The following is a 17,580-nucleotide window of genomic DNA, read 5'->3' as shown; positions in this document are numbered from 1 at the left end:
TAAATGAGTTCTCAATCCACCCACTCGGCACTGCCTAGGACACTCAGCCGATCCCCAGGAACGGCTGAGTCTAGAACAAGGGGGTGCCTTTGCTGGACTGTCGGAACCGATATGCTCATCTCCAAATTCCTCCCTCTCTGTGTCTGTGCAGAACACAATGGCCAGAACGAAACAAACGACCAGACGGTCTAGGAGCCGGCGCACTATGGAAGTGCTAGCCGATGAGGTGTTCCCAGACGGGGAACAGAGGGATTGGGAGGAGAGTGGTTCCGAAGAAGAAGCTCCCTCTACTTCCGGGAGCTCCGGGGTACGAGAGGTAGACGGCGAGGGAGCCGCCTCCTCTAATGAAGCTGGCGATGCTGAGGCCGGCCAAGGGTCAAGGGCCGAATCTTCCGACTCTGACCAGGACAATTTTGCGGCTGACTATCAGCAGCCGCCCAAGGTCGCTGACAACCCTAACCCTAAAAGGACCCGGATGCTGTCGGGTAACATCGCCCTCCTTAATAGCGGATTCAGGGCCTTCAAGGAAAAGCACCCCTTTGGAAGGGGTTCGAAGATTATTGTCCCTTCGGCTGACGCTGTAATGGCTTGGAGCGATGATATTGAGCACGCAAATGACTACTTCATCTGATACGAGGCGGTTATCAAAGTCAGCCTCCGGTTCCCCCTCCACCCCGGGTTTAGGAAAATCCTTAAGGGGTACGACCTAGGGGTTTGGCAGCTCACCCCCAATTCGTGGGTGAATATTCTAAGTTACATCGCCGCCTGTGAGTTTCAAAACTTGAACCCCAGCTTCTCCGCCTTCGCTCATATGCACTATTTGAACAGGGCTCCAGGCGGCCATGGGGCATGGATGGTATACATTGACTACCCTGCCCCAATACTTGATGACTTTGGACAAAGTGTCCAAATGGTCAGGGTGGAAGGACAAGTTTTATTTGGTTTCTTCCCCCACCTTAAGACACAACCGGACACTGCGCCGGTACAATACTCAACCGGCTCTTCTTGGACGTAAATGCCCTCTCCCGGCGTTATCTATTAAGGCCCGGGAGCAAATAATGGAGCCGGGATTTTTTGAAACAACAACTGAGCCCATGGGGGATGGGACTCACATCATAGTACCCAAAAACTAGATCCACCATCCGGACTTCTTCAAGGACGAGTGCTTCTTGTCCGCCTGCGGGCTGAGTACCATGTTTCCCAGGGGTAGAATACTTATCATCCGGAATGATTGTTATTTTACTTTAATTGCAAACTTGCCATAATTTTCTCTAACTATAAATTCTTGTTCTTGCAGACGAAGCCTTGAGAATGGTTGATCAGGCAAAGACTCCGGCCAAGTCTGCGGCGCTGCTGCGCAAAGAGGCTGCGCTTGCCAAGAAAGTAGCCGTCGAGGCTAAGGATTCCAAAAAAGGCGGGGTAAGACCGCCTGACTTGATGTGTTTGCATTTTTTTTTACCGGTTGGGTATACTTACCCTTTGTTTATTTCTTAGGAGTCCGTCAAAAAGATTCCACGATCCTTCTCCAAGCTGCTCAAAAGGCAAGGAGATGATCTGGAGAAGACTCCGGCTGCGAAAGCCGCCAGGAAGGACCCTCCTCCACCCCAGAAACAAACATCTGCCCAATCCAGTCGTCCAACGACTGGGGTCAAATCCCCTGTTGTGTTGAGAAAATTGAGCAAAAGCTCGGAACGCTCGCAGCAGAAAGCGCCGGATGCCTCTACGGCATCGAAGGGTGGTGATCCACCCAATGTTGCAAGTGGTGCGGCAACGCCTGGGGAGGAGCAGAAGCCGGAGACCCATCTAGAAGCCCAAGGTAAGGGACGGATTGAAATACCTTGGCCACTTGATTTTATGAGAATCAAGACCAAGGTCGATCCCTCTAAGGGGTCGGTCAGCAGCCGGCAAAAGATGAATGTCGACTACGCTGCCTCTATCTCACAGAGTACTACTTTTGATGCAGATCTGACTTCTGACGAGCCGAATCTTGCGAGCTTTGCAAAACGGATGGTGAGGACCCTCACCCGGTCTGAGAAGAACTCCATACCTGATCTGCAGGTCGTGGAATTTGACCGGATAATGGGCCAACTGGCTGAGGTAATGAATCCCACAACCTTGTTATTTTTTATCTTTAATTCTACTAAGTAACTCATAAGCTGGCTGTTATTGTCTCAGGTGATGCTGAGAGTAGACGGCCTCCGGGGCCCCTTTAGGCGGAAACAGGAAGAGGTAAATGACGCCAAACGGAGGGCCCTTAAAAATCTCAACTCAGCTGAATATTCTGATTATATGTGTAATTTAAAGATTAAAGCAGTAGAGTTGAAACAGGAGGAGATGATCCGGAGTTTGACGGCTGCAAACGATGAAGCTAACAGCCGGGCTGATGACCTTGACAAGCAACTGAAGGATGCCAAATCAGATCTCAAGGCATTAGAGGATGCTGACAAGGAAAATGCCCAACTCCGAGCAGACGTTAACCGCCTGGGTGTTGAGCTTGTCAATCTGCGAAACAAGCAGTCGGACGAGCTTGCCCAGGAACAAAAACCGCTGACAGAAGAGAATGAGCGGGACAACTTAGCCCGGCTGAAGATCACCTGGAGCCTCCTTTACCCAGAAATAGACTTTGAAGTCTATAAGTTGAGGTATGATTACGCCTCTGAGGTGTATGATGCCCAGCTACTGGGTGATGCTCCCCCTCCTCGCTTCAAGGATTGGGCTGCTGAGCAGGGATACGATGTCTCTGATACTGAGGAGCCGCCGGATGGGCATAACGAAGGCCAAACTAGCCAAACTCAGCCGGAGCAGCCACCTTAGCCTTAGGCGGGCCTCCCCAAACTTCTGCGGCAGTATGCCATTCTTGTTTCTATACCGGTTTGTATGCCGTGTTATGTTGTATTTTTACCAACCATGGGTTGGGTTAACATTTTATTTCTCTCTTTCTTCACTGGAAGTATCCGGTTAACACTTGATCTAGCCTTTGCGCCATGTTAAATATTAGTGAAGTATTTCGAGCTAGTCGGTATTTATATATGTTTAAGTTATGAGTTTTTCAATTTGAAATTTTTTGCATATGCTTGCAATTCTTTAATATTTTGCCTATCTTAAAAAAGCATGCGGCAGTTTGCAATCCGGGTACTCTTGCCCCTGGGCGGCTGTGTGGTTGGTTTTATTTCAAATTGATTGATTGGCTTGAAAACACTTGATACTAGGAGGAGTATGGAGTGTTTTTAGGCCAATCAATCACAATGGTGATTGCTCCAAACCAAGTACACAGCCGACCATTAGAATGGGTGCTTTGAGCTTCTTGCCCAGGCTGTTGTATTCCATCTGGGGTTGACGCGTAGCCATTACACAATCTTTTAGCCCCAATAGGAGGAGTAAGTGTAACTTTGGAATAAATAACCTAAGTAAGAACTTCAGCCGATGACCGACTGATGCCTCAGGGCATCCGGTTTTCGGTGACTTAATCGTTCTTTAGATTATTCTGGTCAGACGGCTATGAGCTGACCAATTTGGTCTTTCAATTTTCACCATCTGCGTTGGTACATAGAACCGACGAATAGTCTTTTCTCTGCGATGATTGCACCTAGAGGGGTGTTGTCGGACGCCTTTGTCCATGTTGGGACATGTGGTTTTGTAAAATAAGCAACCATCCGGCTATATTGGCCTTTGGTCTTGTTAGAGACCGGTTGTATAGCCACTAGGAGTTTTTGTGCCAAGTTTACGTGAACTTAGTTAGTTGAACTAATAATACGTCTGAGTATTACCCAAACGGATAAGCAATTGATAATTTACAAAGTATCCAACGCGATTAATCAAACAAAGAGTCCGTCTGAGCTCTACTTAGGCAGACTAGCAATTATTAAATTACACCAAGTATCCAACTTAGTGATTCAAATAGAGAGTCCATCTGAGTTTTACACAGGCGGACTAGCAATTATAATGTTCAAGTAAACTAAGTATCAAACTTAGTTAGTTAAACTCAGGGTCCGTCTGAGCATTGCCCAGACGAACGAACAATAATAATGGCAAAATAAATCTGCAAATAAAGCCTGAATTTTCATTAATTGACTTACTGCTTACAAAAAATATACATTTTCAGAAGTAGTACTTCTTCAGGTTATCTACATTCCAAGTTCTAGGCAGTCGGCGATCGTCTAGGGTTTCCAAACGGTAGGTGCCGTCCCTGACTTCTTTATAAATTCGATAGGGGCTTTCCCAATTAGGGGTCAGCTTCCCAGCCTCATTAGCTCTACCGGTTGCCTCCATTTTTCGTAACGCAAAGTCATCCACCTTTAGAGGACGCTTGTGCACTTTCTTGTTATAAGCTCTGGTCATTCTCAGACGGTATATCTCATGGCGCAGGGCAGCGTTGCCCCTGCGTTCCGGGAGGGAGTCCAATGCTAGCCGCATGGCCTCCCAATTTGCCTCTTCATCATAGAGCATATCTCTGAGAGTTGGCTTGTAATGCTCAATGGGCAAGACAGCTTCAGCACCGTATACCATAAGAAATGGGGTTTCTCCGGTTGCCCCTTTAGCAGTAGTCCGGATGGCCCATAGGACATGAATTAACTCTTCTGCCCATAAACCACCCGCTCTTTCAATTTTCTTTCTTATGCCGTCTGAGATGAGTTTGTTGAAGGCCTCAACCTGGCTGTTTGTTTGGGGTCGGCCGACTGATGCAAAACAGTGTGAGATACCCTAATCTCCCAACCAAGTCTTGAGCTGTGGGGTCTCGAACTGAGGGCCATTATCAAACACCACAGACATAGGTACCCCAAACCGGGTGATGATGTTCTTCCAGAAGAAAGAGATGACATCCTTTGTCTTGATGTTCTTAACCGGCTCAGCTTCTACCCATTTGGTAAAATAATCCACAGCCACCAAAATGTAGCGCTTTCCGCCTAGAGCAGGCGTATAAGGTCCTAGGATATCCATGCCCCATTTGGTAAATGGGAGTGGGCTGTGGATTGCCGTCAAATCAGTAGTTGGGCGGTGAATAAGAGGGAAAAACCTTTGGCATTTGTCACATCTTTTGACTAACTCTTTAGCATTTTCTTCAAGAGTAGGCCAGAAGTAATGCCGCCTGGCTCTGACGGCTAGGGACCTGCCGCCTATATAAGAGGCGCAGTACCCAACATGCAATTCTTCGAGAACTTCTTTCCCCTTCTCTGGGGTAACACACTTCAATAGAGGTTTGAGGAAACCCGCCTTGAAGAGTTCTCCGTTTCTCAACTCAAAGTTTGCTGCTCGCTTTTTCATGACGACTGCCTCCTGTGGTGAATCAGGAAGCTTTCTGTCTGCTAAATATGCCCGGATGCCATCCATCCAGGTAGAACTTCGGTCCAAGATTCCAATGGGCTCTTCATGTATGCTTCTATTTTCAAGAACTTCCCAAAAGACCGACCGAGGAGTGTCACAGCAGCCGGATGAAGCCAATTCGGACAACGCATCCGCCTGGTTGTTGTCTGACCTAGGCACTTGATTCAGACGGAATTCCTCAAGTGCCCCAACCTCTTCTTTGACTGCCTGAAGATATTTGATCATAGCCGAATGAGTTGCTTCATATGTTCCCTCATACTGGCTGACGACCAACTGTGAATCAAAATAGGCATCAATTTTAGTTGCCCCTGCTGCCTTACACATGCGGATTCCGGCTAGCAGGGCTTCATACTCCGCCTCGTTGTTTGAGGCTTGAAACTTAAAACGCAGTGCATATTCAAATTTGTCCCCCTTAGGAGACTCATATATAATTCCTGCACCACAGCCGTTCTTCGTTGAGCTTCCGTCTACATACACTTTCCAAACTTGGTCAATATTATCCGGTTGCACCGGTCGAGTCATTTCAACAATGAAGTCGGCAAACTCCTGACCTTTCACTACCTTTCTAGGTTCAAAAGTGATTTCAAGACTTTGCATTTCAACATTCTGCCGGATGACTCCAAAGTAGACATTGGTCGCTTGAGTGGCTGGTCGGTGTAGATTACCACCGGATGAGCCAGAAAATAAGGTTTCAATTTCTTGAAAGCCATATACAGGGCAAGGCCAAATTTTTCTACCATGGGGTACCGAAGCTCAGCATTTTTTAGAACATGGCTAATGAAATAGACCGGAAGCTGAACACCGTCTCTCTCAGCAAGGAGAACGACGTTGAGGGCATGATCCGAGACGGCTAGGTACATGTATAAGACCTCTCTAGGCAGTGGGCTAACAAGCCTTGGCAAAGAGTGCAAGTGTTCTTTCAGCCGTTGAAAATCCGCCTCCGCATCATCCCCCCATTCAATTCTGGTCTTCTTCCTGATTGCTTGGAAGAAGTAAAGGCATTTGTCACCTGACCGACTGAGGAATCTCCCTAAGGCGGCCAGGCAACCGGTTAGTCTCTGTGCTTCCTTGACAGTGCGGGGTGACTTCATGTCAATCACCGCCTGTATCTTCTCAGGGTTAGCCTTTATCCCCCTTTGATCAATCAGGAATCCGAGAAACTTCCCAGACTCAACACCAAAGACGCATTTCTTAGGATTTAACATAACCTTATGCCGCCTGAGTGTGATGAAGGTTTCTCGGAGCTCAGCAAGGTGATCCGCCTGCTGCTTGGATTTGACTATCATGTCATCAATGTACGCTTCTACATTCCTCCCAATTTGATTAATAAAGACCGTATTAATCATCCGTTGGAACGTAGCCGGCGCATTTTTCAGGCCAAACGACATCACAGTGTAGCAGAATAACCCCTGATCAGTGACGAAGGCCGTCTTTTCTTGATCTTTCTTCCGCAGGGGTATCTGATGGAAGCCGGAGTAGGCATCCATAAAGCTCATCAAGACATGCCCGGCTGTCGAATCGACCAGACTGTCAATCTTAGGAAGCGGATAACTGTCCTTGGGACATGCCTTGTTGAGATCTGTATAATCAACACACATACGCCAGGTACCATTCGGCTTCTTTACAAGCACAACATTCGCCACCCAGTCGGGGAAATTACATGGCCGAATGAACCCAGCATCCAACAGCTTTTTAACTTCGGCAGCTTCCGCCTGACTTCTTTCCTCGTCGTGATTTATTTTCTTCTGCTGGATGGGCTTCTTTTTAGGGTCCACGGCGAGTTTGTGGACAGCAAGATCCGGGCTGACGCCTGACATCTCTTCCACTTCAAAGGCAAAAATGTCTTTGAATTCTTTCAGCAGAAGACGCAAGTCTGCACCTAACTTAGCAAAAGCAACCGTCCCAACCTTCTCGGTACGCTCCGGACGGTTGTCGTCCAGAGGTATATCAATGTGTTCACCAGCCGGTTGGGGACGGAGCTCATCTGACCGTTCACCGGTCAGTGATTGCTATTTTTTCTCTTTCTTCACCTCCACCATCATAGGTGCCTTTCTTATCTTCCCGGCTGCTGGTGGGGCTGGTATTGGATCAGCATCCTTGACATTGTCAAGGTCTATTGGTTCCTGGCCGTCTTCGGCCACAGTATCTTTGACGGCTGAGAGATAGCACTCCCGGGCCGTCTTCTGATCCCCGTTCAAGGAACCAACAGAGTCGTCATCCCTCTCATACTTAATGAGCATGAGGGAAGGGATGATTACAGCCTTGGATTCGTTGAGGGTTGGCCGGCCCAAGATAATGTTGTAGGCGGTCAACTCCTCAACGACCAAAAACTTGACGACTAGGTGTCGCCCTTTCCCTTTCTCACCCAGCCAAATGGGTAGATCGACCCTCCCGACTGGGTAAACCATTCCACCCCCAAAGCCAACTAAGGGGTGGGTAACCGGATGCAAGCTGCTGTCATTGTATTTCAGCTTCTGCAAGCACTGGAGACTGATGATGTCTGATGAGCTGCTGGTGTCAATAAGGATCCGTCCTACTAGTTTGTTGGCAACCTTACATTCAATGACGACCGGGTCATCATGTGGGCGGCGAACACTGCCCCTATCCTTCTCTGTGATCAGAACATCCGGGAAGGAGGAGCTTGCAGGCGCCTGCCCATCATCATATTTGTCCATCTTTTGAAGAAGGCTTTTGGTGCCCCGGATAGTAGGGCCACCACATGAGAACCCGCCTGCTATTGTGTAGACCGGCTCCTTGTTGGTATCCGAGCTACTAGCATGCTGGGGGCTAGTCTTAGAGGACTGACCCTTATTCTTCTTCTTTGCCCCGGCTGGGGACTTAGAAATGTAGGACTTTAGCATTCCCTTGTCAGCTAGACGGTCCAACGCCCGTTGAAGGCTGAAGCAGTCGTTAGTGTCATGGCCGACTTCCTCATGGTACTGGCAAAATTTATTTTTGTTCCTTGATTGAATGGAACTTTTCATTGGATTCGGCTTCTCTAGGGACAACTTGTCCTTAATCTCCATGAGGATGGAGTTGCAATGCTTGTTAAACTCGTACTTTGGGACGTACGGTTTAAATTCTTTCTTCTTCTTCTGGGACGGCTGGTCAGAATCACTAACCGCCCAGATTTCTTTTCTCTTTTTGCTCTCTTCTTTCTTTTTTGCCGGCTGTCTTTTTTCTTGTAAGACTTCTTGGAGTCCGACTGGTTACCAGGCGAGCAGAGGTCAGTATCTTGAATGTAGCTTTCCGCCTCCCTCAGAGCTGCCTGTAAAGTGAAGGCCCCTTTTCTGACTAGGTCGAACTTAAAAGTCGACCCGTCTCTCAGACCTTTAAAAAAGTCTATAAAGGCTACCTCGTCAGACAGTCCTTGAATCTGAATTCTAATCAGATTGTACCACCTGACATAGGAGCGCAACCCTTCTCTCTCCCCCTGCTTAATGGTGCTCAAGTCCAAGCCCTTCTCTCTCCCCCTCCTAAAACTATCGATGGACCCGGCTGGCAGATTACCAAACCATTGTTGGGCAATGCCCTTCAATGTAGCCGGGAAGCACCGACACCAAGTGGCATAATCCAACCCCTGCAGATACATGAGGTTGGTGTAAGCCATGAGGTGGTCTTCCGGATTGGTGGTACCATCATAGGTACCAACTAATACATTCTTAACCTTGGTTGGCTGGGCCGCCTCGGTTATCTCCCGGGTGAATGCAGAAGGTTGTTCACCCAGGCAGAGCAGACGAAGCTGCCAGTCCAGTGGCTGGACAATGTGATATGCCGCCTGACCTTCGAAGAGAGCCGGCTGCATATAGTAAGGTGGGTACTGACCATATACCTGAGAAGGTACATATGGTGCAGCCCCAATCATCTGAGGGACAGAGTAGATGGTGTTACCGCCTGTCTGACTCTCATTCAAGGAAGGTGCGTTCCCCGCAGAAGTATTGTTAAAGTTGTCTGGAAAATTCGACGTATAAGCCGATTCAGACAACTGCTGATTTCTCTTCCGGTTGATAATCTCCCGGGCATCAGGAGTTGATTTTTTACTTCTCATCGGCTGCTGAGTCCGGCGAGTGTTGTTGGTGTTCTTCTTTGGGAGAATAATTTTCTACCAACCAATGGTCCCGGCTGCCTTCTTCTTTGGATGAGGAGTGGGCTGCTGCTCTCTGACTGACTTCCCCTTTTCCAGAGGAGTCTTCTTGGGCGACTGGCCTTTACTTGGGCCATCCCGGCTCTGGGTGATCAGCTCTTTAATTTCACCCTTGAAACTTGTCAGGAACCTCATGAGTTTGTCTCGGGTGATAGGTGTTGATCCAGCGACCGTATGGATTTCCCCCTCCAGCTGCCCAAGGGGTCGACTTGTACCCGCCTGGGATGCACCCCACTCCAGAATATCTCTGGGCCGGATGCTCTTGATTCTGAACGACCATCATAGGCTGTAAAGGTTTCGACCTGAGGATCCTCATCCTCGTGGTCTGTAAGACTTCTGGGTCATCGCCCAGACGATTAGGGGGTGGTACAGACTCTTGAACCATCTTCGAGGTACTCTCCCCACAGACGGCGCCAAATGTTTTGGGTGTTTTTGTCCCTTGGGAGAGTTACGTCACGAAGTCTAATCCGGCTGAGTTGTACCTGTAAAATAACGGAGACTCCGGGTGGTTGGAGCTCCGCCTCCGACGGTCAAGTTAGTAACTTGAAAAGGAATAATGAGAACGGAAATTTAAATGGGTATCTGCTCGGATTCCAAGCTCAGGTCTTTCTCTGATGTGAGAGAATACAGGTGTAATAAATGATTGAATATGTCCCCAAAGTGGGAAATATTTCCCTATTTATAGGGTCCTTGGAAAACGTGCCCCTATCTAGGTTACTTGACCTACTTTCAGTGGGCTGCGCCGTAAAACAGTGCTTCTAGGGATTTGGGCCCTTGAAGGCCGCACTTTCAGAGGTGTACCTGAGGGTGCCAAGTGTCAAGAGGATGTTAGGCCACGTGGGCCATCCTGAGCTCGACACGTGGCTTCCTCTCATTGGTCCTCGAGTCTAGGGTATTTTTACCCTAAACAACAACTATATTAAGTGAAAAGCCTAGGAAGGACCAATGCGAGCAAGCTTCACATGAGCTAACTTGTTGGAATCTAAAACAAGAGACGAAGCCGGACGTCATTTTGCACCCACACGATCCTGCAAGCTACAAAATATCTATGAGAATGCATGTTATATACCTAGCATTCGAAGACAAGAATGAGAAATAGTTCGTTGTTGATGTGACAAGCGAGAAGAATTCCTGAGGTGATATGGAAAAGATGGAAATCAGAATTCAAGATCCAAAATATTGCCTACAAAGCCCTAAGAAGAAACTCCTTTTGATGAACTAACTTGAAATGTCAAGGTCATGATCAACTCTTCCGAAACATGATGTGCAGGTGCATCAATTGTGGGAGATCTAGAAGTGTTAGCTATTACAGCAAATATTTGTCTTAGATATTTGCCCAAAGTTTGTTACAACTTTCTTGATTTCTAGGAAGTTTGTTATGGGTTGTTTTACCTATAATTGTTTTATTCTCCCCTATAAATATAGTTTCCACTAAAATTAATAAAATTAATTATCATTTTTCATAATTAATTTTCTCTCTCTATTTCTTTTCTCTGCGTTTCTCTCTTTAAATTCCGGGTTTGTTCATGGTATCAGAGCACCAAAGTGTTTTTCTCCATTGATTTCTTCTCGATTTTCTGCATAATTGCAGATTTCTTCTCTTCTTCTTCGATTCTATGGTTCTTCGATTCTTCGATTTCTTCTTCTTTGTCTTGATTTCTTCGTCTTCTTCGGACTTCTTTAATGGAACTTCTACTGAAACTCAACCTCAAACTCAAAACAGTGTGAATTTTGTTGATCCTTACTACCTCTCTAATGGCGATCATCCAGGCATGCAGCTTGGAAATCATATTCTTACTAGTTCTAATTTTCTCAATTGGAGTCGTACAGTTGCAATAAGCTTCAATTCGTTGACGGTACACTTCCTTCTCCTTCTCCTGATTATCATAAATGGATTCGTAATGATTATATGTTGATGTCCTGGATTTTGAATTATGCTAATAAGAGTTTAGCTAAGAGTTTCATGTTTGTGAATTCGTCTGCTGATTTATGGAGAGAAATTCCTAAGAGGTTTGGTCAGTCTAACGCACCTCAAGTGTTTGAATTACATAGAACTTTGAGTTTTGCAAATCAGAATAATGATAGTATTACTGAGTACTATGGTCAATTGAAGAGTGTTTGGGATCAATTGGAAATTCTTGAAGGTTATCCTGATTGTTCTTGTAGAGCTTTAAAACTGTGTAGCTGTTGAATTCTCAAGAAAATTCTTGAGATTGATCAGAGAAGGAATGAAGTTGATGCAATTGTTAGCTGGTCTGAACAAGAATTATGATCAAGTTAAGACTAATCTATTGAGTTTAGATCCTCTCTGGCTTTGATTAATAAGGCCTATCATACTCTTCAGCAAATTGAACAACAGAATAAGTTGAATTTGTTGGCAACAAATTCTGCTGAAACAAATGCTTTAAATGCTATTGCTAATGCATTTAATGTTCCTAAGGTTTTTCCTAAGCCTTCTTAGCTGCATAAATTATATTTATAAGAGGATGAAATCTGATCTTATCTGTACTCATTGTAAGAAACGAGGTCATGCTATTGCTTCTTGTTTCAAATTGTATGGTGTTCCTACTTGGTATACCGAGTTGGAAGGGAATGCTCGTGCTAATGTGAGGATGGCTGGTAATGTATCTGCTACTATTGGAGTTCTTGATAAGGCACTAGTACAGAATGAAGATCATGCTTCTACTAATTCTTCTGTTGATCCTACAGCCATGACACACATGTACAATGACTTTCTCCGGATGATGCAGAGCAACTCCTCAGCTTCTACAAACAATACTTTGTCTTCTGCAATCAATTTTGTAAGTATTGCTATTGTTTCTCATGTGGATGATTTGGTACATGTTTTTGATAAAATTGCCTGGATTATTGATACTGGTGCTAGTGATCATATGGATGGTAATTTGGTTTTATTTGCTTCAATTCATAAACTAGAAAATCCTATTAAAGGTGGCTTGCCTGATGGAACAATTACTTTTGTTTTATATGCTGGTAATGTTGCTTTAACTTCTGATATCCTCATTCAAAATGTCTTCTATATCCCTTCCTTTAAACACAATTTTTTATCTGTTGGTCGATTGCTTGATCATCATAGTTTAGTTGCACATTTTGAGAAAGATTCCTGTCTATTTCATGACCTTGTATCTAAGCAGGTCAACGCTAGTGGAACAAGATTTTCTGGACTCTACAAGTTTAGTCATGTTGATTCTGTTGTTTATTCTAATTCTATAAATAGTTCACATCATGTTGATAGTTCCATGCTTGCAAATAATCTCATTAAAAAGCATGTATTACCTATATTGATATTATTCATGCTAGGTTAGGTCATCCTTCTGTTAGTCATATGAAACATGTAATGTTCCTATATCAGGAAATAAACTTGTTATTTTTCATGTGAAGCATGTGTTCTTGGCAAGCGTCATAAGTTGTCTTTTCCTATATCATCCTCTATTGCTCTTCTACCTTTTGATCTAGTTTATGTTGATTTATGGGGCAAGTATAAGAGACCTAGTTTGTCAGGGGCATCCTATTATTTGACTATTCTGGACGATAATACTAGAGTTACTTGGACTTATATTATCCATTATAAGACCCAAGTTTGCTATGTGATTACTGGATTTCTCTCTTATATTCATACTCAGTTTGGGAAGTCATTTAAGATGCTTAGAAGTGATAATGCACTAAGATTATTCAAGAAGCCTGTGCAAAATTTTTTAGTGAGCATGGTATAGTTCATCAAAAGAGTATTCCAGGAAATCATCAGCAAAATGGTAGGGTGGAGAGGAAACATAGGCTCTTATTGGAGACTGCTAGGACTTTAAGGTTGCACGCTTCTCTTCCTTTCAAGTTTTGGGGTGAATGTCTTTTGGCAGCCACTTATTTGATCAACATGCTACCTAGTTCTATTCTTCATTGGAAGTCTCCTTATGATGTGTTATTTGGCAAGCCACCTGATTACTCTCATTTAAGAGTGTTAGGATGCTTGTGTTATGCTCCACAAAATCCAGGTGATAAGTTTGATGCAAGGGCCAAGAAATGTGTTTTCCTTGGTTATCCTTATGGTCAGGGAGGGTAAACTGTATGATTTACAATCACACAAGGTTATGTTAAGTAGAGATGTGTACTTTGTGGAATATATTCTCTCTTTTAAGGATCTTAACAGTGAACAGTCTATAGTCCAAGAGGTTTAGGATGCTGTTTTGGTGAATCCTGCATTAGATGTAAATCCTATTACTTGGGTCTTCTTTGACAATTCTGATTATTCAGGTTCACATTCACAGAATTCTGTTTCTAATAATGTCTCTGATCAGTCTTCTTCAATTTCTTTACCTCTTAATTCATCTCCATCTTCTTCCTCTCCTGATCTAGAGCCTCCTTAGAGAGTTTCTACCAGGATAAGAAATCTACCCAAGAAATTTGACAATTTTCAGGTCAATTTTATTCCTGGTTTAAAACCTTCTACTATTTCTACTAATTCAGATGTTAGTTCATCTTTCAATATTTTTCTGATCCTCTAGTTTTTATTATGGATCAACATTTACAAATTAGTCTTGCAAATATGCTTACTGCTTTTGAGCCTAGCACTTATAATCAGGCTAAGGCTCATGAAGAATGGGTTGCTGCTATGAACAAAGAAATTGAGGCTATGGAGAAAACTGATACTTGGGAGGTGACTGATCTACCTCCCGGAAAGAAAGCAACTGGTTCTAAATGGGTATACAAAACTAAGTTTAATCCAGATGGTTCATTTAAGAGGTGTAAGGCTATAATTGTAGCAAGGGGTGATAAACAAGTGAAAGGGAAAGACTACAAACACACTTTTAGTCATGTTGCAAAGTTTTCAACTATAAGGACTATAATTGCTTTAGCTGCAACTCATAATTGGGATATTCAGCAAGTGGATGTCAATAATTCCTTCTTGCATGGGTATCTTGATGAAGAGGTGTATATGACACCACCTCATGGTTATACTAAAGCTTCACCTAGATAGGTTTGTAGACTCAAGAGGTCTATCTATGGTCTAAAACAGGCTTCAAGATGTTGGAACAAGGAGCTTAGTACTTTCCTGGTTGATTATGGTTTTGTTAAGTCAAAACAGGATTACTCTATGTTTGTGAAACAGGAGGGTAACTCTTTTACAACAATTGTTGCTTATGTTGATGATATGCTGATTACTGGTAATGACTCTTCTGTTATTACTAGTTTGAAGTCTGCTCTTCATCAAGCTTTTACTATTAAAGATCTGGGGCAACTTAGGTATTTTCTTGGAATTGAAGTTACTCGATCTGAGTCTGGTATTCTTTTGAATCAAATAAAATACATTCTAGACATTTTAAGGGATGCTCATATGGAATCTTGTTCTCTTGCATCTTTTCCTTTAGGGGTCTCAAATTAAGTGATTATGAAGGTACAATTCTGCTTGATCTAGAAGTTTTCATAAAGTTAATTGGAAAATTGCTTTATCTGAATCTTACTAAGCCTGATATCAGTTATGCTCTACAACAGCTCAGTCAATTTCTTCATCACCCTAGAGATACTCACTTGTTTGTTGTTACACATGCTCTATATTATCTCAAAGGAACTCTTCATTTGGTTTTGTTTTATCCTTTTCAGAATGATTTGGTTCTTTCTGCATACAGTGATGCAGATTGGGGTACATGTGCAGATTCTGGGAAATCTTTATCAGGTTATTGTGTCATTCTAGGGAAATCTCTTATTTCTTGGAAGACTAAGAAGCAGAAAGTGGTGTCTAAAGTCTCTATTGAAGCTGAGTATAGATGTATGAGTTACACAACCAATGAGCTGCTATGGTTGGATGGTCTTCTGGATGATCTAGGAGTTCATGTTCCAACTACTATTTTCTTGTTTTGTGACAATATTTATGCAATGCATCTTGCAGATAATCCAGTTTTCCATGAGAAAACTAAACATCTCATAAATAAGCATCAGAAGTTGGATGTGCATTTTTTCAAAGAGAAAGTCCAATATGGTTTTATCAAGACTGTGCATGTGAAGTCATCTTTGCAGCTTGCTGATATAATGACTAAACCTCTTGGAGCAGAACAACATAGGTTCTTGAGTCTTAAAATTGGACTGATTTCATCTCAAGATTGGTCTTGCTGTGTTCAGGAAATTCAATCTTGAGGGGGGGGGGGGTGTTAGTTATTACAACAAATATCTGTCTTAGATATTTGCCTAAAGCTTATTACAACTAACCTGATTTCTAGAAAGTTTGTTATGGGTTGTTTTACCCATTATTGTTTTATTCTCCCCTGTATATATAGCTTCCTCTAAAATTAATAAAATTAATTATCATTTTCAACAATTATTTTTCTCTCTCTACTTCTTTTCTTTGCGTTTCTCTCTCTAAATTTTGGGTTTGTTCAGACAACCCTATTTTTTATGAGATAAATAAAAAGGTTGATAGATATAGAAATCATTTACGCTTTGTTTGGATACTAAATAAGGAAGGAAAGGAGGGGTGGGAAAGAGGAGGAAAGGAATGGAAAAGAAAAGGAGGGGAAGGTGAGCTCCATTTTCCTTTTAAATCTCTCCACTTTTGGAGGGATTATACTTTAAATAATCCTTCCTTAATTATATTAGCGAAACGTTTTGACTTTTTACACTCGTCTAATTCAAATTGACAAATGTTTTTTTATTTAGTCTTGTGTTGTGGGTACCTGTTTGAATCATCCCAATGATTAATTTATTAATATTCAATTGTTATAATTTTAATTTTTAATAATATATTATCAGTCAAAGTATTACATTAATATATGTGCCGAGAAAAATATTTCATTTACTTAAATACGAAGAGAGAGTATTAAAGAGAAAGGGATAATGAATCTCCCCATCTCCTTTTTCTCCCTTCCTTCCCATAATCCTTTACCCAAATAAGGTAGGGAGTTGGCTCCCCTTCCTTTCTCTTTCTTTCTTTTCCTATTATTTCCTTCTATCTAAGTATCTAAACAAACTTACAAAGAGTGAAGAGGTATTTAAACAAGGAAGCTTTCGTGATAAAAGCCTAACCCTATGCCCCTATAGACTCAAGTAGGCCCAAAAACATAGATCAAATTGCCCAAAAAAAATCTTTAAACATCTGAAGTCTGAACCCAATATTTAGATTTTGGCCCAAAAGTTGGCTTAGTCCTGCCCATATGGCTCGAATCAAAAATTTTCCCTAGACTGGCCAACATATTGCTGAGCTCTATCTACCTTGTATTTTAGGTAATTTTTTTTTTCTATTCACTTTGTTTTATTTTATTTATGACATACCCTTTTTTGATGTTAGTTATCCTTTCAATTCTACCATATCACCTTTTTCATACTCTAGCTCGTTTTTATTTAGTTTTTCTCGTTATTGTTCTTCACTAACTTGTTCCGCATGAATCAAACACAATATCACCCGATTACCTAACATGTTATTTAGTTTATGTTTATCCGGTATTTCTTTCAATTATAGTGCTTTTGTTTCTTAAATATTTGTTACAAACCTACTTATGTTTTTACAATTGTTGGTTCAGATCTGATCTTGTGAATCGTTTCACTCACGCAATTCAAACCTAATTACTACCTCCGTTAATTGTTATGTGTAATTTTGAAATATTTTCTCTCTCACAAATAATACCTCATAATTACAGATAACAATTAACGGAGGTAGTATATTATGGATCTCTTTTTGCACTCAATGGATGCCTGGGACTTCACTGAGATATTACAGTACAATTCATGAGAACAAAAAAGAGTAAAGCATCTGTTTTGAGGACTAAATTGGTCTGAATTGTGCATTTGTTCGTTGCAGTATAATTATACTCCATTGATTGTGAATTTTCATTTTCGTTGTGAAATACTGCATGATTGTTACTTGTAAAGCGCAAGGTCAACTTTTTTCAGATTAGTATAGCATGAATTTGGTATATTATCTAACTTTGGTCCCCGTTTTTCTCTTTTTCCTAATGACATTTCCCTTTTCTCCTGTACATGTCCTTTTACTTTTTGTTTTTTTTTTAATTGATGGGATCCAAATGTTACTACTGGAAATCCGGACTAAGTAGTTCTTTTGTGCTTAAAAAGTTAGAACCTATCATGAATGTTACAATGTTTAATAATGAGGC

The 17,580-nt window shown here is 42.6% G+C and overlaps 1 protein-coding gene across 1 annotated transcript; it reads left to right on the top strand.

Moving 5' to 3' along the window:
* Window positions 1–205: 205 nt before the first annotated feature.
* Window positions 206–2,814, top strand: LOC110725985. The gene is made up of 5 exons (XM_021905460.1): window positions 206–485; window positions 1,298–1,419; window positions 1,495–2,010; window positions 2,176–2,229; window positions 2,329–2,814. The coding sequence occupies exons 1-5, from the start codon at window positions 206–208 to the stop codon at window positions 2,812–2,814; spliced, it is 1,458 nt and encodes a 485-aa protein (XP_021761152.1).
* Window positions 2,815–17,580: the final 14,766 nt, after the last annotated feature.

Source organism: Chenopodium quinoa, unplaced genomic scaffold, assembly GCF_001683475.1.
Source record: "Chenopodium quinoa cultivar QQ74 unplaced genomic scaffold, ASM168347v1, whole genome shotgun sequence".
NCBI lineage: Eukaryota > Viridiplantae > Streptophyta > Magnoliopsida > Caryophyllales > Amaranthaceae > Chenopodium > Chenopodium quinoa.
The sequence above is the reverse complement of the archived record's forward strand: the minus strand, read 5'-3'. Positions and strand labels throughout refer to the sequence as shown.

Bases quoted from the DNA above. Each gene is read 5' to 3' on its own strand.
- LOC110725985 (XM_021905460.1), top strand. From the start codon at position 206: ATGGAAGTGCTAGCCGATGAGGTGTTCCCAGACGGGGAACAGAGGGAT. The intron at 486-1,297 runs GTAACATCGCCC...TTGTTCTTGCAG, and splicing joins AAGGACCCGGATGCTGTCGG to ACGAAGCCTTGAGAATGGTT. The intron at 1,420-1,494 runs GTAAGACCGCCT...TTTATTTCTTAG, and splicing joins AGGATTCCAAAAAAGGCGGG to GAGTCCGTCAAAAAGATTCC.